The sequence below is a fragment of the Moschus berezovskii genome, chromosome 17 (genome assembly GCF_049115385.1).
Source record: "Moschus berezovskii isolate FMDL1 chromosome 17, NW_MosBer_1.0, whole genome shotgun sequence".
NCBI classification, from domain to species: Eukaryota; Metazoa; Chordata; class Mammalia; order Artiodactyla; family Moschidae; genus Moschus; species Moschus berezovskii.
The window spans coordinates 36697829-36721508 of NC_142476.1; the positions used below are offsets into that span (position 1 = coordinate 36697829).

The 23680-nt window shown below is 36.4% G+C and overlaps 1 protein-coding gene across 1 annotated transcript in view; it reads right to left on the reverse strand.

Annotated features, from left to right (window-relative positions):
- Nucleotides 1-23680, reverse strand: part of RABGAP1L (RAB GTPase activating protein 1 like) — a 729399-nt gene that overhangs the window by 621999 nt on the left and 83720 nt on the right. The window contains exons 3-6 of the mRNA XM_055419205.2: nt 23267-23459; nt 13253-13463; nt 9691-9865; nt 1905-2062 (exon numbers count right to left, since the gene is read on the reverse strand). Of these exons, the coding sequence (XP_055275180.1) occupies nt 1905-2062; nt 9691-9865; nt 13253-13463; nt 23267-23459 (737 nt within the window). The remainder of the gene's footprint in view (nt 1-1904; nt 2063-9690; nt 9866-13252; nt 13464-23266; nt 23460-23680) is intronic.

Below are 23680 nucleotides of genomic sequence, written 5' to 3' on the forward strand. Positions count from 1 at the left end.
GACACAAAGTAAATACAAACCTTGGTTGTATCAGTTTCAGGTGTACAGTAAGTGAATCAGTTATACATATATCCACTCTTTTTTGGATTCTTTTCCCATGCAGGTCATTACAGAGTACTGAGTAGAGTTCCTAATGCTTGCTATACAGTAGGTTTTAATTAGTTGTCTTTTTAACATACAGCAGTGTGTATATGCCAACCCCAATTCTCCCAATTGATTCATCTCCCCCCACTTTCCTCCTTGTAACCATAAGTATGTTTTAAATCAAAACTTCTTAAATTACATCATTTCAAATTTTAGTTTTTAAATTTTAACAAATTTGGGAACATGGTTTATTTAACTTTAAGACTGTTACATTTCTGGTTTAGCTGGTTATATGGTTATGAATGCTTTTAACACAGTTAAACCCAAGGCAAAACAAGTGAGAAAAATAGCTTACTTTTAAACATCCAGAATTAGAGATGACTGTGACAAATCCAAGAAAATATAAATAAAAGATGAACAAAGAGGAACAGATCAGGGCAAGTTAAATTCTAGCCTAGGCCAGACTGACAATTCTTAAGAATTAGTCCATTAAAACAGTAAGTGTTTATAATATAAGCTGTCTTATTTGAAAAGGAAAAATATTTTCAGTAACTAATTTGACCTAAGTCTCAATGTCTATAATTAAAAAAAAAAAGATAAAATACCTACCTAATAATTATTGTCAGAAACAAAGGCAAAGTAAAGGCACATAGGTGATCAATAAGAGTGTAACTATTTCTTATTATCTGCCTATTTTTTAACTAAAGAACAACACTCCAAATATACAACAGAAGGAAACAGTTAATTACATGATGGTCAAATCATACAAAAGACTACTGACAACTATTAAAAACAATTCTAATTAAAAATATTTTAGTGACTTCCCTGGTGGTCCAGTGGTTAAAAACCCACCTTGCAATACAGAGAACACAAGTTTGATCCCTAATCTGGGAACTAGGATCCCACATGCCGTGGAGCAATTAAACCTGCATGCCACAACTAGAAAGCAGATATACAGCAACTACTGAGCCCATAAAACAAAATCCCACATGATGCAACCAAATAAGTACTAAAAAATAATAATAATAATAAAAACATTTTAATGGGAAAAGTCTTACATCATGACGGTAAAAGAAAAAAACTACATATATATATTATATATAACTGTATAAAATACACTCTGGAGGTGGAGGGGGAGGGATAGCAGGGATTGACATGTATACACTATGTTTAAAATAACCAACAGGGACCTACTGTATAGCATAAGGAACACTGCTCAATATTCTGTAAAAATCTAAATGGAAAAAGAATTTGAAAAAGAATAGAGACTTATATACAGATAACTGAATCACTTAGCCGTACACCTGAAACTATTACAGCATTGTTAATCAACTGTACTCTAATATAAAATAATTAGTTTAAAAAGTACACCCTAGTATCAAATATTTTTGATAAAATTTTATCACAATTTATTTTTAATAATTTTGATAAAACAATCTTAAAATTTTTATATTAAAATTATTTTTAATAATTAAAGTGATTATGGCTGACAAGACCATATAATTGTATTCTAATTTTACTCTTTTACTAATTTTTCTATAGTAAGTGTATCAGTATTTTAAAATATCAAGAAAATAATTTACATAAACTATCTGAAAAGCCTGACAAAGTGAACCATGTATCCACCAATGAAGTTTTTCTGTATCATCCTAAAGCTTTATAACAACAGTGTATAGTTTCTGGAACCTATACACCAATGAAGTTTTTCTGTATCATCCTAAAGCTTTATAACAACAGTGTATAGTTTCTGGAACCTATATATTAGTCAATATCATATTTCAGACACAATACTAATTTTTATTTTTCCCAAATAATCTCACCTAAAGTTTCCTTTTCCATCATCTTCTTTTACTTCCAAGGAGACACTGAAGGTAAACACATCACTGTCGGGGGTAGGAATAACTGAGTCTTTAACATCAGATACTTGTCTAGAAGAACGTTTGAAAGCTGTACAGAAACTATATAAAATTCTGCTTACCTAAAAGAATAAAATTGTAAATAATATTAGACAAAGATTTTAACTGCGTTTTGATCACGTCTAATTCTTGAATCTGTAATTTCCCAAGGTCACAGTGTTCTTAATAGACAAAGTAGATATAGGGTAAGCATATATATATATATATATAGAGAGAGAGAGAGAGTGAGTTTCTAACATATAGTGTATACACACACACAGACACACACAGCTGACCCTTGAACAACACGGGTTTAAAGTGCCTAGGTCTGCTTACACATTTTCAACACTAAATACTACAGTACTACATGACCCATGGTTGGTTGAATCGGCATCTGTGGAACAGTGGATAAGGAGGAACCACTAATATGGAGGGCCAACTATAAATTACACAATAATTTTTGACTGGGCAGAAGGTCAGTGCCCCTAACACACTCTACCTCCCCAGCACACTGTTCAAGGGTCAACTGTAGTTTGTTTCTTTCAATCTGGCATTTAATAAACAGCATAATAAAGATGTTTAAAGTCACAAAAGAAGTTGCATGTACTTATAGATGTTTCTAGGACTCATAAGATACTATATTGCAAAGAATGAATCCTAAGACAATTACTAGAATGATGCTGGCATCTAAATCTTCCCAGTGGACACACACAAATGAGGTTTTAGCCCAAGTTGTCAATTTCTCCTTTCAATTCCCTCAGCTTCAGAGGGCTAGATCCTGAGCCATACAATAAACTGTTCTTTGCAAAATGAAACAAAACATGGCAACATGATTTAAAGAGCTTCCAGTGTTGTTTCCCAATGCTGTTGCTATATAAATGTGTCGCAAAATGAATGAATCTGAAACATTATTATTTATTAGTATTAAGCCACCTTGGTGATTACTTGGTATATACATATGCATATATATATTATAAATAACTTACTCTCCTCCCCTAATATGGAGGAGCACTGTAAATCTCACAATCTTCCAGAGGTTATTATCTTCCTTGGTTCCAAAAGAAGTACCGTATCATCTCAAATTTGTATTCTTGAAGCACAAAAGACCTTTCAAATCTCTCAGGTCACCCACGCATTGAACAAATAAAATCAAGATGAAATGAGAATGATTTAAACAAAAGTAATATTTTCAAAATCGCACACTGGAAGGTACTAGTAAAGAGACTTCTCTGAATATTAACAAATCCTTCACTTTAGATAAAGTGAATTCAAATTATTCTTGGTATTAGTCTAAGTTTATAATATCTTATACACAGACTTCCCTGGTGGCTCAGACGGTAAAGCAGTAAAGCCTACAATGCGGGAGACCCGGGTTCAATACCTGGGTTGGGAAGATCTCCTGCAGAAGGAAATGGCAACCCACTCCAGTATTCTTGCCTGGAAAATCCCGTGGAGGAAGAGCCTGGTAGGCTACAGTCCATGGGGTCACAAACTCAAAGTAAGAGCACTCTCATTAACAGAACTGCTTAAACTATGGAGGTCTTTCCTCAATTTTCTATTTTTGCTACATTCATATACCCTACGTTTTCTCATACACACACTCCATCACAAACTTCAAAAACTTTCAGCAGCCACACTTACACCTACGTACTGAATGATTACCCTAACTGCCTTTCCAGGGCCAAATCAACAGTTATCTAAATTACATACATTTTAACATTTTAACTGTATAAGAATGCTGCCTGTCATCCCAAAGTTCAACTTCAGCAACAGCATATTTGTATCACACTGCTTGTAAAATGTTAATGCTATTACAATTTTATAAAAAAGTAAAAATAAAGCAACAAAGGATTGATATTAATAAAAACTTTATACTTCAAATTTTATACAATTAAGCCAATGATAAATTCACTCATTCATGCAACAAATATTCTTTTAGTGTCTTCTGTGTACTAAGTATTTGTTTTAGGGTCAAGGAATACAACAATGAACATGGAGCTTCAAGTTTCAGCACAGGTTAAGTTGAACGTGCTTGGGGTGAGTGGCAAGGAATCATTAGGTAACACAAAAGCAGATACGTTCAGTCTCAACTGGATCCTTAATTCACTTAGTGCCATAATTTAAGTGTTAAGGACAACAGAATCAAAGAACATGCTGCAAATAAGTCACTAAAGAGTATGCCTACAAGGTAAAGTATAAATAGGCACTTTAAACTTTTTAAGTTGAGTATTCCCCACTTCCTAACTTCAAATACAATGTGAAGTCTATTATTTACTTTATATATTTTTAAGAAAACAAAACAAATTTTAAGCATATTTTTAAGAAAACATTGTATGTGAAAACAGAATACCTATAATTTTTGATACATTAGTAGAGTTAAACCCTAACCATATTTATTATTCTCTCCTATAATCATTTTCTTTGTATCAGAGTTATCAGCAAGCCTGCCATTTGAGTCCACACCAAAAAAAGTCAAATAACTTGGCAAATTCTAAAGCAAGGGCAAGGGTCAGGAATTTCTTTTTTAAAAACCTAAGTATATGGGGTTGAGGCAGAGTAGCAGAGAATGATGGGAGTGGAGGGAGTGGAATAAGACTACAACTTACTGTTTTTGGAGGAAGGACTCAACAGTACCTTAACAACAATTTAATCCACTCCTGCATTTAATCCTGACTATGTCTTAGAAGTTGCTATTTCCAACAAGGTTAAAATCATTTGTGACTTGTAGAGTTTGTGAATAAGCTGGAATGATGATCCAAGAATGGGTAAGTTAAGAGTGGCTTAAAAGACAATGATTATCAGTATCTATAGTTATTGGAACAAATTGGCTAACTGATCTTATCATGAAAAGAAAATTTAAGACATAATACCATGGAAAATATTCTATACGTGTCACACTATTAAATACACACACATACAAAATCTAGAACAGACAATTTTCTTTGCAGATGTCAAAAGGTTTATTAACAAATAATACAGTACAATTTTCCCCAGGAGGCAGTATCTATAGAAAGCACTGATTAAACACAAAACTATCTCTTGGGATGGTGGCTGTTGTTTTTGAAGAGTTAGGGAAAAGGGCACAGGTAGATACGTGGAAAGGAGATACACCAAAATGTTAATTCTGGTGGAATTCTGAGTAACCTTTCTTTGGTATTTCAGTGGTTTCCAAATTTTCAAATATGTAGTACATGTTAACAGTCCAAGAAATACTATTAAACAAAATATTTACTTAAATAACATAGCTAATTCTTCTAAAATAAAGTCTTTTCACTAATAATGGTGAAAGAAAATCACCTATTTTAAAAACAAGTATCAAGAAAATGTTCACCCAAAAAATAAATGTAGAAAAGTCATCCTATAAAAGAATACCCAGAAAGGTATGTGTTAAAATTTTTAAAAACTTGCTCAAATATACTACTGAAAGGAACAAAAAAAAAGGTATTATCAAACAAGAAATGTTTTAATAATAAAAATCAACTTATTTGAGAAAAACACTAACAATACAACTTCCAAATTAATTTCTAAAATAAGGCATTTTGCTAAAATACCATCTCAATAAATATATGTTTAGAAACAATATTTTCCCAAAGAATTATGTTTTCTTTTATGTAGTGGTGTATCAGCAATCCCAAGAAAAATCAGAGCATTAAGAATAAAGATCTTCTTAATGATATTCTTGGTATTTATCATAAAATACAGCTGAATGCCTTTAACAGAAGATGATAACAACCTGCTTCTAAAATACAACACTGAGAACTGCTAGTAAGTATAACATACAAACAGAAATATCTGTTTTGAAGAAAACAGTTACACTGACTAGTAGAAATAAATTCTTAAAAGAGTCAACTAAGACTTTTAACTGGATCTTTAAAAACAGCTTTGTATAATATATCCACAAAGATTCAACAAGAATAAGTGCCTCTATGGCTTTTTTCACTATGCTTTCTGATATTATGCTTTGTCTGCAATTATTCACCAGAATGTTCCCTGTACAAAGATCATTAGCATTAAGATACTTCTGGCTGGATCCCCCAACTCTTTTGCCATAGACAATTAACATCCACTCCAGCAGAGTCCCTCAGAAGAATATCCAGGGTAACAGATCAAATATGTCCTAACCCTTCTGTGGGAACCCCTAATCCTCATGTCATAGGTCCAACAAAGCCATCACCCACACTGGGCTTCCCCTCTACCACGGCTGTTATCTGCTGCTTGTGGAATTTTATGGTGAAATAAGAGCATATCACAGTGACAAATGGTAGTGGCAGCCATGCTGCAACTTTCTGTTTAGAAGTTGTCTTCTTGCTTTTAACTGACAAACTTCTTCAAATCTCATCCAGGGACTCTGCAAACAATGGAAAACAAATTAGCGACATTGTGCATGCATGGTACATATTTAAGCAGTAAGAACATCTGTCCTCTGTCCCAAAGCTATCTTTGCCAATTGCCTGTATCCATTAAGAGGGGCCCACATACTAAGAACTAATATTGTCCCTTCACCACAGAACAAGAAACTTCTGGGAACCAGATAACCAGACAACCAGCAAACGCAACAAAAGGCAAGTCATTATTGTTTGAGAGGAGAAAGATATCAGACACCTTCTATAAAAGGCATGGGTAAAACCCAAAGGTTGCTAGAATGACCAAGATATCCCTTTATAAAGCATAACTGAAAGGTAAGAATCTACATTTACTTTTTATAATAAAGTAACAGGAAAGTTGTTACGGAAAAATATGTGGGTCTTTAGAATCATATACTTCCTCTGAAAACCAGCTTTATTATCTATTCTCTTAGACTTGGGATACAGAAATGGTAACCAATTTATCACCCAAACCAGAACACTTTGAGAATAAAATGGAGGCTTTAATAATATACTTAGACAACAGGCATAATCTATGACTGCTCCAGGCAAAGAGAAGCACAAGATCACTAGTCTAAATAAATACTATCTCTGTTATGGAGATGTTATGAGTATCAAGTAAGTATTTAACACAGTGCCTGGCATAAGCCCTACGTCTATACTGGGTTATTTGTATTTAGAAATGATCGCTCATAATAAAATTGAATGATGACTGTCAAATATTTTTCCTCCAAACAATTTTACCATCAATGTCCCAGAATGTAACTCTTTGAAAAATTTACTCAAAAAAACTAAATACATGAACATCACTTTCTCACAACCTGCTGCTGCTGCTGCTAAGTCACTTCAGTCGTGTCCGACTGTGTGTGACCCCATAGATGGAAGCCCACCAGGCTCCCCCATCCCTGGGATTCTCCAGGCAAGAACACTGGAGTGGGTTGCCATTTCCTTCTCCAACCTACATGTACCAAATACCCTCTCTGGAAATATACTATTTAATACTATACCCAAAATAGGCCAAGAATCCCCCCTCATTTTATCCACTGTTAAAAGTTCTCAAAGTGACAAATAATCCCCCACATAAACAAGTGGATGCTATTAATCCAAAAAGAGAGTTTCATACCATCACAGTTATGAAAAATGCTTGCAACCAGGTGCCTTTCAATTTCCTTCCACAGCAGTGTTTCTCCCTCTCCAAGAAGCAAGTTCTCCAATTCTTCAAAGTTCATTTTTTTACTGTTGAGTGCCAATTATCCAGAATCCACACAGGCATGTGAAATAATGGCTGCCAACATGAAATGCCAGGATTCTATCATCTGCTTCCCTACCTCTGTAGTGGAGTTGTAAGGATCAGAAATAGACCCCCTAATTCACAAAATCACTGCGGATGCTGATTGCAGCCATGAAATTAAGATGCTTACTCCTTGGAAGGAAAGTTATGACCAACCTAGATAGTATATTAAAAAGCAGAGACATTACTTTGCCAACAAAAGTCCATCTAGTCAAGGCTATGGTTTTTCCCGTGGTCATGTATGGATGTGAGAGTTAGACTGCGAAGAAAGCTGAGTGCCGAAGAATTGATGCTTTTGAACTGTGGTGTTGGAGAAGACTCTTGAGAGTCCCTTGGACTGCAAGGAGATCCAACCAGTCCATTCTAAAGGAGATCAATCCTGGGTGTTCACTGGAAGGTCTGATGCTAAAGCTGAAACTGCAATACTTTGGCCACCTCATGCGACGAGTTGACTCACTGGAAAAGACTCTGACGCTGGGAAGGATTGGGGGCAGGAGGAGAAGGGGACAACAGAGAATGAGATGGCTGGATGGCATCACCGACTCGATGGACATGAGTTTGAGTGAACTCCAGGAACCGGTGATGGACAGGGAGGCCTGGCATGCTGTGATTCATGGGGTTGCAAAGAGTCGGACACGACTGAGCACCTGAACTGAACTGAATTCACAAACACACACACGTTCTTTCAACATATTTATATTCACTGTCTCCTATGTACCAGACACACTTGTACTCATTCACTCTATCATACACTTGGCCAAGCAATCAGTACATGCATATATGTATACATACTGGTATATGTATTGATATATGTATGTGTGTGTATATATTTATATATATTTTAATATACATATTTATATATATACATATTTTTATATATATATACATGCAACATACACACATGGATAAAACAGAACGATTTTAGATAGATTCAGAACTACCTAAAACAAACAAACAAAACAAATTTGAACTCCTTACATGGGCACAGTTCTGACAGAGAACTTCTATGTCTGTACACGTTTGTTTTTAGTGTAAATAAAATAGATCACCAGGGCATAACAACTGACATATTGCTCATGCTTAGTATCAGACACACAGAAATATACATTTCTATAAGTTCCCAAGTTGTGGCCAGAAACAAACTCTCAGAACTACTGTTAATACAATGGTTTATTTACATTTCACAGTGAAGAGAAACAGAGTAACTGCTGCTTTTAGCATTTTCTGCTGACAATTTATATTTCCAAAAGCAAACACACCTGAGATTTGAACATCCAAACCTACTTATTAATGCCTCTAAGACTGTTGTATAATTACCAAAGTTCTAAAAGTGCAACTTACTTTTAATTTGACAAGAATTCAATAGATACCAAAAAGAAAGCAATTTCCCTATGTATATACGTAACAGCAATTTGACTCTGAGTCTAAAAATAAACAAACATATAATCATTAGTGTGAGGAACTCACTGGCATCTTCAAAGTACTACAAGTTGACAGTTCTGCTGAATAGGAGTATTTGCATTTACAATTAAAACCAGTTTTATAGAACAAAAGCCAGCCTTTGAACAAATGCACATAGTAAATGATCACAAGTGAAAACCACAGTGATCTATAACACAATCTAAGTGCAATATCTAAGTGGAAGGCTCAGTAGAGAAACAGGTATTGTTACAGACACTTTTTAAAGTCACAGAGAACAACCAACTTGGGCAAAACAATAAAAGAGGGGCAAAAATATTCTTCCCTTCGAAACCTGAGCAATTACCACCATGGCGGGATGGGAGGACAGCTCATCAAGTGGGATTTTTCTGTTACATATATTAAATTCAGAGTACCACTTCAGAGCACAGAGTAACCAGATTTAAATTTCCATATTTCATTCTATGCCATCACAAATATTAACTTTCTATTTAGAAAGATACTCCAAACTTTTTATGTAATATGGTATATGGTCATACATACTAAATTATTTGACAGTGAAATCAAATAGTTGATTCGATTTCAACTAAATACTGAGTCATCTCAATAGCAAATTGCTACAAAATATTATACTTACTGCTTCTTTAATTTCACAGGAGAAGACATGTATCTGGAATTCTTCAGAACCATGGGAACTCTCTGTAAACGCAAAGCAATTGCTCTCTGTTGTCCCATCATGGCCACGTGCACAGAATAATACCTTATAAATTGGAAAAGATGCTATCTCCACATTGTTGGATTGGTCTATGATTCTGCAACACAGTTATGAGAAATGAGATTAAATATTAACTATCAAAGAACAAAGGCAGTTTTACTAGGCCAGTAACATACAATTATCTCAAAATCACAAAAATAAACTAGTACTAATAATAATTCAAGAAAACAAATTATCTTCATATTTTTATTATATACACACATTCTTCATGTTCTTTTCACAACTACTTCACTTTTGTGTCCTATGATGCAATTCACTTCATCTCAAAGCCAAGGATACACTGCCTGGTAAAATCAATGTCGCCCATCCCTAAATACTAGACTTCTTCTGTTATGGCAAAAGAAACACCCAGAAAAAACAGAACAAACCATCCCTGGAGAGCTCATTTCTATCTAAAGCAACACCTGTAAGTTTATCTAAGTCCCAGGTCATTCATTGTTCAACAAAGACCTCTCTTACCCTAAAAAAGGTCAGAGTGGTTCCGAAGATGAACTTAATGAAATTTAATAGGTAAAAGGAGTACGTGGAATTTTTCAAATATTTCTCTGACTTTCCCTGCATAAATCCTAAGGTTCTGGATTGATCCAAAACCTCAAGACTACTTCAGGGTCTCAAGTGGTGAAACTAAGGAATAGAGAGGAAAATCAAAACATTAAGTCTTTGTTAAGGCATGTTTGGCACTATGAAATTCAACAGATAACAGTTTAAGGCATTTTGACACTTACAAGAGATATCATACAAACAGTCCATCTACAAAACCCTTTCCTGAAAAATCAAAGCATTTTTACCGAAATCTTGTAAATTTGTATTGCTATTATTTTGGTACTTAGTGCTTTTCCCACATTTTAAACTTCAAAGAATGAGGCAAATCAGAAAGGTTTTGAAAAAGATTTAAATCAGCCTTCAGAGAATAGTATAGGCCAATACTCTGGCCACCTGATGCGAAGAACTGACTCATTTGAAAAGACCCTGATGCTGGGATGATTGAAGGCAGGAGGAGAAGGGGACGACAGAAGATGAGATGGTAGGATGGCATCACTGACTCAATGGACAAGAGTTTGAGTAAGCTCCAGGAGTTGGTGATTGACAGGGAAGCCTGGCATACTGCAGTCCATGGGGTCGCAAAGAGTCAGACACAACTGAGTGACTGAACTGAACTGAAGACACACTTAACCTAATTTCCTAGACTTGGTTCATTTATGGGTTCATTCAGCAAATATTTACTAAAAACCCGCTACGGACCAAAACTGCTCCAGACAATGAAGCTGCAGCAGGAAGAAGTACCAATAACCTGTTTCCATGGAACTTACATTCTAGTGAGGAAGAGAAACGATAAACAAAAAAATAAATATATAGTATCAAGGCAAAGAAAAGTTCTTTGAAGGGAAAAAAGCCCAGTAAAAACAAAGAAGGATGGTTATGATATGATCAAAGGAGGTTTATTTTGATAGTTTGAGAGCTTCTTACAAAACTAATCATACTGTATGATCTAGCAATTACATTCCTTGGTATTATTCAAATGAGTTAAAATCCTGCACACAGATGTTTACAGAAGCTTTATCCATAATCACCAAAACTGGAATGCAATCACAACATCCTTCCACAAGCCAATGGATAAATAAATTGTGGTATATCCAGACACTAGCAGATTATTCAGCACTAAAAAGAAATAAGCTACCAAGACACAAAAATTTATGTAAGAAAGTTAAATGTCTATTATTAAGCAAAAGAGGCAAATCTGAAAAGGCTATTTATTACATGCTTTCAATTATATAATTTACTGGAAAATACAAAAGCTATGGTGACAGAAAAAGCTTAGCGGTTGCCAGGGGCTGGAGGAAGGGACAGCTGACTGGCAGAAGGCAGGATTTTCAGGACAGTGAAAGTACTCTACATGATACTCTAATGCTGGATACATGTCATTATACATTTGTCCAAACTCACAGCATGTACCCCACCAGGAGGGAACCCTAATGTAAACTACGGACTTTCTAAAATATGTCAGTGTAGTCTCATCAACTGTAACAGATGTACCACATGGAAGAGGACGTTGATGGTGAGGGAAGTGTATGTTTGGGGAAGGTGGGGGTGCCTATCGGGATGTGGGCAATCTCTGTACTTTCTGCTCAATTTTGCTGTGAACCTAAAATCACTCTCAAAAGTAAACACTATTAAGAAAAACAGGGAGGAAAAAAAAGACTTCTTTCAATAAAAGGTTTCTTGAGGTGAAACTGGAGAGAGTGAAAGAGTCACTGGAAAACCAAGGAAACCTTGTTTGGGCAAAGTAAAGAGACAAAAGCCCCACAGGAGAACTCCTGACTGATAGGTCCTGAGGCAGGATTCATGACTACCTTTGAGAAAGGACAAAGAGGCTACTAGGACAGGAACAGAGCAAATGAGTGAAGTACATGTAGTGACAGAAGTGAGAGAACAGAGAGGGTGGGAGAGACGATCAGGTCAAAGCAGATCGTAAGGGCCAGACATGGTAAGAAAGAACTTCAAAAATAATCACAAATGTGATAAGAGGACACTGATAGGCTGAATACAGGAAAACAACAAACAGTATCTGATTTACATTTAAAGAAATTCAGGGTTCAACATATAACTGATTCACTTCACTGTTCAGCAGAAACAAACACAACATTGCAAAGCAATTATACTCTATTAAAAATAATAAATAAAGTGTTAGTCGTTCAGTCGTGTCCAACTCTTTTGCAACCCCATGGACTGGAGCCCGTCAGGCTCCTCTGTCCGTGGAACTCTCTAGGCAAGAATACTGGAGTGGGCAGCCATTCCTTTGTCCAGGGGATATCTTTCCAACCCAGCGACCAAACGTGGGTCTCCTGCATTGCAGGCAGATTCTTTACTGTCTGAGCCACCAGGGAAGCCCAAAAAAATAAATGGGTTGTATTTACATATCCACAGAGTACAACACACCACATATGCTGGCCGTAATTCTCTCCGACTAATAATGTGATGAATTCATTCCAGATACTATGCAAAACAAATAAATATAGTCAGGCCAAAAAAAGAAAAAAGAAATTCAAGATTCAGATGACATTAAAAATTACTCCCAGCAAAGCATATGAGAAAAAGCCATTTTGCTTCTTTCCAGTCTGATGTAAAGAGCTTAAAATCAAGGGAACAGTTGTTTCCTGAATCACTGTTAAATGACAAGGTGAAACACAAATCACAGGTATTTTTAGTTATAGGTGCATTTATAGTATTCCAAGCAAATTTTACAAATGCCCTAAGAAAACAAGGAATACAGTCTAAACCTAAACATGTTTGCCTTGCACAACTACAGAGTAAAAGTGAATTCAAAGTAAGTCCAAGGCCTCATTCATGATAAAATATTATTACCACTATCCAAAAAAAACTTCATACATGTCTAAGGGCAGTAAAAAAAAAGATTAGAGCTTACCTCACAGAACCTTCTGGAACATTTGGCACATACAGAGTAACAGGAAAAGGGTGCTGACTGGAAGATTTCATAGCTGCCATTGCCCGTAAAGCTTCCACTTCATTACGTGGGGAAGAAACCTTCATACATCCTAAATAGGTCAGTTTGTTAAATAAAACACTATCCTCTTCAGGTATTTCACTTGGAGAAGATGGTCTGGGTGTAGAAATTTCTGAGGAAAGAAAAAAAACACTCAAAAGTTAATGTAAAACTTCCTAGTATAATTTCACCTATTGCCCAAAAACAAATGAAAAAATTGCAAATAAAATTTAGGTCTCCAACTGACAAAGAATTAATGTACAAAATATACAAGCAGTTCGTGTAGCTCAATACAAGAAAAACACACAACCCAATCAAAAATTGGGCAAAAGACCTAAACAGACATTTCTCCAAAGAAGACATACAGATGGCTAATAAACACAGAAAAAGATGCTTGACATCACTCCTTATTCAATTCAGTTCAGTTCAGTTGCTCAGTCGTATCCGACTCTGCGACCCCATGAATCACAGCACGCCAGACCTCCCTGTCCATCACCAACTCCTGGAGTTCACTCAAACTCATGTCCATCGAGTCGGTGATGCCATCCAGCCATCTCATTCTCTGTCGTCCCCGTCTCCTCCCGCCCCCAATCTCTCCCAGCATCAGAGTCTTTTCCAGTGAGTCCACCTTTTCGCATGAGGTGGCCGAAGAGAAAGGCAAATCAAAACCACAGTGAGGTATCATATCATGCCAGTCAGAATGGCCACCATCAAAAAGTCTGCAAACAATAAATGCTGGAGAGAGTGTGGAGAAAAGGGTGAGAATGGTACAGCCACTATGGAGAACAATGTGGAGATTCCTTAAAAAAAACTGGGAATAGAACTGCCATACGACCCAGCAATCCCACTGCTGGGCATACACACCAAAGAAACCAGAATTGAAAGAGAGAGGTGTACCCCAAATGTTCATTGCAGCACTGTTTACAATAGCTAGGACATGGAAGTAACCTAGATGTCTATCAGCAGACAAATGGATAAGGAAATTGTGGTACATATATACAATGGGATATTACTCAGCTATAAAAAAAGAACAAATTTGAGTCAGTTCTAATGAGGTGGATGAAACTGGAGCCTATTATACAGAGTGAAATAAATCAGAAAGAGAAACATAAATACTGTATTATAACACAGATATATGGAATTTAGAAAGACAGTAATGACCCTCTATGCAAGGCAGCAAAAGAGACCCAGATGTAAAGAACAGACTTTTGGATTCTGTAGGAGAATGCGGGGGTGGGATGATTTCAGAGAATAGCATTGAAACGTGTATATTCAGTTCAGTTCAGTTCAGTCCCTCAATCGTGTCCGACTCTTTGCGACCCCATGAATCACAGCACGCCAGGCCTCCCTGTCCATCACCAACTCCCGGAGTTCACTCAAACTCATGTCCACAGAGTCGGTGATGCCATCCAGCCATCTCATTCTCTGTTGTCCCCTTCTCCTCCCGCCCCCAATCCTTCCCAGCATCAGAGTCTTTTCCAGTGAGTCAACTCGTTGCATGAGGTGGCCAAAGTATTGGAGTTTCAGCTTTAGCATCAGTATATTACCACATGTAAAACAGATGACCAGTGCAAGTTCAATGCATGAAGCAGGGGACTCAAACCAGTGCTCTGGGACAACCCAGAGGGATGAGTGGGGAGGGAGATGGGAGGGATGTTCAGGATGGGGGACACATGTGCACCAGTGGCTGATTAATATCAATGTATGGCAAAAACCATCACAAAATTGTAAAGTAACTATCCTCCAATTAAATTAATTCAGTTCAGTTCAGTTGCTCAGTCATGTCCAACTCTTTGCGACCCCATGACCGCAGCATCCCAAGCCTCCCTGTCCATCACAACTCCCACAGTCCACCCAAACCCATGTCCATTGAGTCGGTGATGCCATCCAACCATCTCATCCTCTGTCGTCCCCTTCTCCTTCTGCCCTCAAACCTTCCCAGCATCAGGGTCTTTCCCAAGGAGTCAGCTCTTTGCATCAGGTGGCCAAAGGATTGGAGTTTCAGCTTTAGGATCAGTCCTTCCAATGAACACCCAGGACTGATCTCCTTTAGGATGGACTGGATGGATGTCCTTGCAGTCCAAGGGACTCTCAAGAGTCTTCTCCAACACCACAGTTCAAAGGATCAATTCTTCGGTGCTCAGCTTTCTTTATAGTCCAACTCTCACATCCATACATGACTACTGGAAAAACCATAGCCTTGACTAGACGGACCTTTGTTGGCAATAAATATAAATATTAAATAAATATAAATATTCTGTTTTTGAATATGCTGTCTAGGTTGGTCATAACTTTACTTCCAAGGAGTAAGCATCTTTTAATTTTACAGCTGCAATCACCATCTGCAGTGATTTTGGAGCCCCCAAAAATAAAGTCTGACACTGTTTCCCTATCAATTTGCCATGAAGTGATGAGACCAGATGCCATAATCTTAGCTTTCTGAATGTTGAGCTTCAAGCCAACTTTTTCACTCTCCTCTTTCACTTTCATCAAGAGACTCTTTAGTTCTTTACTTTCTGCCATAAGAGTGGTGTCATCTGCCTATCTGAGGTTATTGATATTTCTCCCGGCAATCTTGATTCCAGCTTGTGCTTCCTCCAGCCAGCGTTTCTCATGATGTACTCTGCATATAAGTTAAATAAGCAGGGTGACAATATACAACCTTGACGTACTCTTTTTCCTATTTGGAACCAGTCTGTTGTTCCATGTCCAGTTCTAACTGTTGCTTCCTGACCTGCATAAGGGTTTCTCAAGAGGCAGGTCAGGTGGTCTGGTATGCCCATCTCTTTCAGAATTTTCCACAGTTTATTGTGATCCACACAGTCAAAGGCTTTGGCATAGTCAATAAAGCAGAAATAGATGTTTTTCTGGAACTCTTGCTTTTTCAATGATTCAGGGAATGTTTTCAAATTTTAAAAAATTAGGTCTCTCTGTGTTTTCATTTATTTTAATGTTATCCTATATCTTATGAGTTCTGGAATTGGCCATTTTGTACTTCAGATCTCTCAAAGTATTATCTTACTTATCCATAACTTCTTTAAAGGAAAGGAAAAAAAGTCTAAACTTTGTATTTTAAAAAGTCAAAAATATAGAGTATAAAACATTGAGGAGAAAAAACTATACTAAAGACAGTGTAAATGTGCCAAAAAATAATGAAAACAACATCAAATTTATTAAGCAGCCTAATTTCCTAAGAAAAGTCAACAATGTTAAGATATTCCATCTCACACTAGTATCAACAAAAGTCAAACTCCTTATTTTGTTCCATCCTGGCTTGCTGGCTTCTACAAACTTTGTAAGTATCCCATTGAAAATTTTTTCCTCAAAGCAATTATTTTGATGAATTATCCTATGACTGCTCCCCCAATTCTTTTTTTAAAAAATCCACTTTAATTCTAGCAGAGCATGCACGTAGCAAAGTCCCAACTGTGGTTAGAGAGCATTCATCTGCATATATCAGGTAGCGTAAAGCTTCCCCTCTGCACTCTCCCCATCCACACCTAAAAACCCCATTCAGCTAGCCTTCAACTCTTCCTATTACCCATATCCATGCTGTACAATATTAAGCATGCCTGTCTCACCCAAACTAGATCCTTGTGGCATGCTCTAATTCTCATTAGCAAGATTATACTTACAGGATATTAATATATAATTCATAAAAGCCATTCTCAACCTCCCCAGTCTAGCTTTCAAATATTATACTAAATCATGCACTCTTCACCACTTTTTTTTATATTCAAAAACTAAAGCCATTCAAGATGAAGTATTTCATCTACCATGTTCTTCAATCACTGAAGCATGTTTCTCCCTGCTTTGAATCAGTTCAGTGTACTGTATTTCAAAAGAGACAAAAAACTACAAATACAGTATAAAAAAAAAGAAAGAAAAAACTACAAATACACTTTAAGGCTGAATGTTAATATGTTATGTGTGTGTATGCACAGAATGAATTTTGTTAACTGAGCAAGTACTTATGCAAAAACAATTACAAGCAAGAGCCACTGGTAAAACTATGCTTCAGTGATGAACATGGTATATCAAGTAGTTCAAATGGTCTAACTTATGCGTAACTGGAGTCCTACAAAAGAGGAAAGGTACAGGAAAAGCTTTCTAAAGAAATAAATGTTTTATAAAATCTGTGTAATGCACAGATTCATGAAACTCTGTATACTCCAAATACAAAAACAATAGACAAATGGATCCAAAAGCTACAGATGGTAAAATCAGTAGACAAGACCTTTTAAAATAACTATTATAAATATGGTAGAGGAATTAAAGAAAAACACCTAACAAAAGAAGGAGAAAAATGGAAGACAGAAAAAAAAAGAACCAAAAGAAATTCTAGAGCCAAAAAATGCAAGAGCTGAAATGAAGTATTCTCTTGGTGAATATAACTAATTCTAATTTGCATAAGAAAATAAGAATGTTAAAGAAGTTCCTTATATTATAAAGAACATAATAAGAATGTTAAAGAAAAATGAAACTACAGGGAAACTAAAGAGCACCAAAAGTCATAAATATGACTTTTTCCTCACTGTTTAACTTCTTTAAAATACCACAGACTGCTGGCTATATCCATTTGGAAATCTTAAAAGTTAGTATGTCTAAAACTGAATTCATTAGTCTATTCAACTATTCACATCTTGAATAAATTCACATCTTGAATAACTCTTGAATCCATCCTACTTTTCTTTGGCTCCATACTCATTACTCAAATTACTATAGCAATAACTTTGAGTTCTTCTTTCCTCCAATTTATTACCTACACTTCAGCCACCAAGATTGCCATAAAGATAAAAAAAAGAGAGAGGAAGGAAGGAAAGGAGGGAGAGAGGAAATAAATTAGATATACCATCCAAACAGATACATCACGTAAACACTAATTCCAAGAAAACCAGAATGGGTATATCAGTACCAGAAAAATCAGACTTCAAAACAATGAACAGTAACAGGAGAAAAACAGACATTTCACAATAACAAAAGGGTAAATTTATAAGAAAAATGTAATTTAAAAAGTGGCTATGACCCTCATACCAGAGCTTCAAAATACCTGAAGCAAAAGCTAACAGAACTGAAGACCCTCAAACTGAGCCAGTCAAGTCAAAGTAACAAGTCTATTACAGCTTCTATCTATTAACTGAAAACACTGGGCAGAATATAAAAAGTAACTACCTTAGGACTGGTTTTGTTTTGTTTTTAAAAAAAAGCAAATAACAATAGACAAATTGGATAGAGAAGTCAAAACCTGAAGGACTACCAATATAGTACTGAATTTCCTATTATATTTTTTCATCCTTTATATCTCATATTTGATCTAAGGGCAGCCCAGTTCACTGCAGAACTGTGCAGTGAGCCACAAAACTAAGAGAGAAATCCTATCTATCTGGCAAAAAAACAGAAAAAGGAGTCCTTGTAAACCACAAAGTGTTTGGGGAGTTATAACATTTTTCTCTCTCTCTTTCTTCTCTCCAGTTCTACCCCAAGGCCAGCCCCAATGACAGAGCTGCAGCAGTGTGTGTGTGTGTGTGTGTGTGTGTGTGTGTGTGTCTGTGTGTGTGTGTGTGTGTGTCTGTGTGTCTGTGTGTGTGTGTGTGTCTGTGTCTGTGTCTGTGTGTGTGTGTGTGTGTGTGTGTGTGTGTGTGTGTGTTGGGGGAGGAGGCGGGTCCTGTAGGGGTCTGGGGGAGAAAATGGAGCATTTACAACTCCAGGGAGAAGAAAAGAAACCTCTCAGTAGTTAAAACACCCAAGCAAGGGGCAAGGCTCTTGTGGTTCAAAAAAGAAAAAGGAGGCCTCTGCTATTTTTTTCTTTCTTTTCTCTCACCACTCTGTCCTAAAGTTGACTCTAGTCATACATGACCACATAACAGCACAAAGTAACAAAAACTCAAAGTAAGAAATCCATCTTTCCACTTAGGGGAAGAAGGAAAATGGGCCCCAAGAAGTCAAAGAGTACGGGGGAAACCATGAGGAAGAGAGTTGGAGTAGGCAATCCCTTAATTCTGTGTATGAACTAAGATAAGTCTTGGGGTTCACCATCATGCTATACATGTGTAGAACAGACCAAAGAAGGATAGCAAAGGTTTTAAAATTGACTGACTTTGGAACCAGAAAGCAAGACAGAACTTGCAGTCTGGATGCAACCAACTGGACTGCCTGATAAAATAAAATCAACATTCTTCAGAGGATTTTACCTGGAAACACAATCTCAAATGTAAGAATCAGAAAGTCTGGGAAAAAATTCAATTATTTAACAACAACAACAACAAAAATCAAACAAAGGTGACCAACTGTCAAGGGAAAAAAGCAATCAACAGATACCAATCCCCAAAAGTTGCAGCTGCTGGAAGCATCAGAAAAAGACTTTAAAACTGCATAACCATGCTCTGTGGCATAAAGGTGAAAAAATTCAGAACGAATGAAAACATTAAAATCTGCAGCTGAGGAAGAGAAAATGTAAAAAGGAACAAGGTAAACTTAAAACCAGATTAGAGAGAATATCTAAAATTAAAAAGTCATGGATGGGCTCAAAAGAAAGAAGGTAACAGGACTAAGAGTCAGTAAATTGGAGCACAGATCAACAGAAATTTTCTAAACTAAAGAAGAGAGAAAAAAGACTGGGAAACAATGAAGAGTCTAAGGAATTGTAGGAAAATGTAACACTTTTGTTGTCTTAGAGGAAAAGACTATACACAAAAAAAACTTCCAAATTTCATAAAAGATGTAAATTTTCAGATTCAAAAATCTCAATAAACATCAATAAAGATAAATTCAAAGAAAATCATACCCATATAATCAAACGGCTGGAAAATTAAAACATTAAAAGTAGAGAAAAACAGCATGTTACAAATAAGGGAACAACAAATGATTCAAATGACTGCAGATTTCTCATCAGAAACTATGCAGAAGAGAAGACAGCAGAACAACATCTTTACAGTACTCAAAGAAAACAACTATTTAAAGAATACCGACTGCTCCACAGAATTCCAGGCGTTAAGTACGTCAATGGAGATAAAGGGCCTGCACCCTGCCCAGGGCCCATTTTAAGCAGATGTGTTATAACTATCGGGCTCAGACTTAAAATTATGTGTAATTTTATTTTGAGGTTTCCAGAACTATTGATGATTTCCAGAACTATTGATGATGACAAACATTTTATTTGGTATTCACTCTGTGCCACAGATTTTAATACAAAATAGACTTTCTATGGATGATACAGAAGGTATCATTTAAGATTCTAAATCCCTATGAAATGGTTTCTATTTTATCTCTATTTTACAGATGAGGTAACTTACCATTAGAGAAGTTGAATAACTTGCCCAAGCCACAGACAGAGCCTGGATTCAAACCTAAGTCTGAGCTTCAAATATGTCTTAATCTCTAAAAAAGGTCTAAAATAGAATGAATTAAAAGCAAAATGGAGTATATTCTGCTCTTAATTATAGACAGTATCAGCTCTTCAAGGGAAAGAATTGTTCTATCCGCTTTCTATTCCCAGCACTTGTAACAGTCTCTAAAAGACTAAATACTCAATAATACACCAAACAAATCAATCAGTAAATAAATGAAATTTTTTAGAGTTAGTGATCCTTTCAGCAACCAAGTAATGGCAAACACACATCTCTGGACACCACCTGGAACCTATTCTATTCACAACTAAACGTATCATAACTGCAGCCTCCACGTGGACAAAACTCTTGACGAGTGGAAATCCTGGGTTAAGGAGGCAAATGGTAAAATATTTTTTAGCAAGCCAATACTTTTAGATCTAGTAAAATCACACACCACTGCAGTAAGTTCATATCCTTATAAATATAAATTCAGTTATATACAAGTCATTCTTCTTCAATTCTATTATCCCTTCCTCAGCAGAAAGATGAAAAGAGTAACAAAGAGCATGAAAGAGAAGACTCGTTATGTAACCAAACAGTATTTTAGTAAATTGCTAAAAATTAGCAAAAATTCCCTGTACAGCTGAATCCAAGTAGCCAGGATAAACTATCATCAAATGTCAAAAACCAAAAGTTAACCAACGAGTTAAACCATGTTAAACGATGTTTAAACAAAAGCATTTATCTATTCAATTTTATCACTGGCAAACTACATATCTTTAATATTCACTTCAGCCCATTTAAATATTGATACTTTCCAGGTAGTTCCTTACCATTTAAGTTAGGGATTATTTTAAATTGACCACAAGAATTCTCTTAACAAAAACTGAACTATGAAAAGGCAGCTGAAAAGTCTTGTCTTATTTCTTTCAGGCTACTATATAACAAAATACCTCATGGGTGGCTTACAAACAACAGACATTTATTTCTCGCAGCTCTGGAAGCTGGGAAGTCCACGACTGAGGCTCTGGCAGATGGCTGTCTCATGACAGCTCACTTTCTAGACAGCATCTCTTTGCTGTGTCCTCACACTGCAGAAGGCACAAGCTAGCTAGCTTGTAGCACTTTGGCATAGATCTACACTTAGCCTACATAAACATTCAGAAATGGATCATGTGGTCTTAAATCAATCAGGATGCTATCTCTTCTGCAGAATCTGAATATAACCAAGATCAGCATGTACTGATTCATGTCATTCCCTTGACCACAAAAAATGGTTCAGTTGGTCCAATCAGAGTAAAATTCACAACTTTTTGTTCCATGGTTAAAACACCAGAGCCTTTCTCTCAACCACCAGGTATAAACAAATCATTTAGCCTTACTTATCAATTTCTGCTGCTAACGAACCATGACATGGAGAAGATCAAAGCTGAGTAGTTTACAAAGAAATATTACCAGAGCCCAGATCAAACCACACCTCCAGTGTTTAAACCAGGGGTTGAGGTGGGTTTGCCTTCTGATCCAAAATCATTTTCACTTATAAGGCTGGTACTCCTACTATAAATCCTACTTATTCATGCATGTATTTATCATTTATTATACTGTAATAAACACTTTTACAGTATTATTACACTGATGGAGTTGATATGCTATTTTACTTAGAATTTTCACAAATTATAATTTAAAATAACTGCATTTAAACTGAGTAAGAAGGCACATATGAAAGAATGTGTGTATTAATTATTTGATACCCAATAATTTATTCACTTGTTACGCATTTATTGACGATCTACTATATGCCAAGTCACTGTTCAGTCACTAAGCCATGTCCAACTCTGTGAACCCACGGACTGCAGAACACCAGGCTCCCCTGTCCTCCACTATCTCTTGGAATTTTCTCAAATTCATGCCCACTGCATTGGTGATGCTTTCCAATCTTCTCATCCTCTGCCACCCGCTTCTCCTTCTGCCTTCAATCTTTCCCAGCATCAGGGTCTTTTCCAATGACTTGGCTCTTCGCATCAGGTGGCCAGAGTACTGGAGCTTCAATTTCAGCATCAGTCTTTACAATGAACATTTACGGTTAATTTCCTTTAGGATTGACTGGTTTGATCTCCATGCAGTCCAAGGGACTCTCAAAAGTCTTCTCCAGCACCACAATTTGAAGTATCAGTTCTTCAGAGCTCAAACTTCTATATGGTCCAACTCTCACATCCCTACATGACTACTAGAAAAACCATAGTTTTGACTATACAGACCTTTGTTGTTAAAGTGACATCTCTGCTTTTTAATATGCTGTCTAGTTTTGTCACAGTTTCCTTCCAAGGAGCAAATGTCTTAATATCATGGTTGAAATTAATGGATAAATGGAGTACCATAGGTAAAGTGAGTACCTAGACATGGTATCAGTCCTCAAACAACACTGAGACTGATTTTCCAGGTAGAGATACAAACAGAAGCTTAAAAGAACCAAAGTGGGAACTCTGGACCAGAACTGTAAAGTTGGCCTTGATCTTAGAAAATTAAGCTAATAAAATTTTCTGATTTTCATCTTAAACTTTTCATCATCACTTTTTCTCTTACAGTTTCTAAGAGTTCAATGCTGTACCTGTATTTGATGGATCCAAAATTAACTGAAGAGATGGCTTATTTGTTTGCCTGACTGAAATATTTCCAAATGAATGGTCTGAAATCTCACTGGAACTTGGACAATCAACAGGAAGGCTGCTTTGCCTCTTCTCCGAATCTCTCAAAATCTCTTCCATGGCTTTTTCCAGTTGTTCATCACCATTAGAAACTATCTACAGACAAAAGAAAACAATTCCTTTCAATCATAATATGGTTCTGCTGCTACTGCTGCTGCTAAGTCACTTCAGTCGTGTCCGACTCTGTGTGACCCCATAGACGGCAGCCCACCAGGCTCCCCTGTCCCTGGGATTCTCCAGGCAAGAACACTGGAGTGGGTTGCCATTTCCTTCTCCAATGTGTGAAAGTGGAAAGTGAAAAGTGAAAGTGAAGTCGC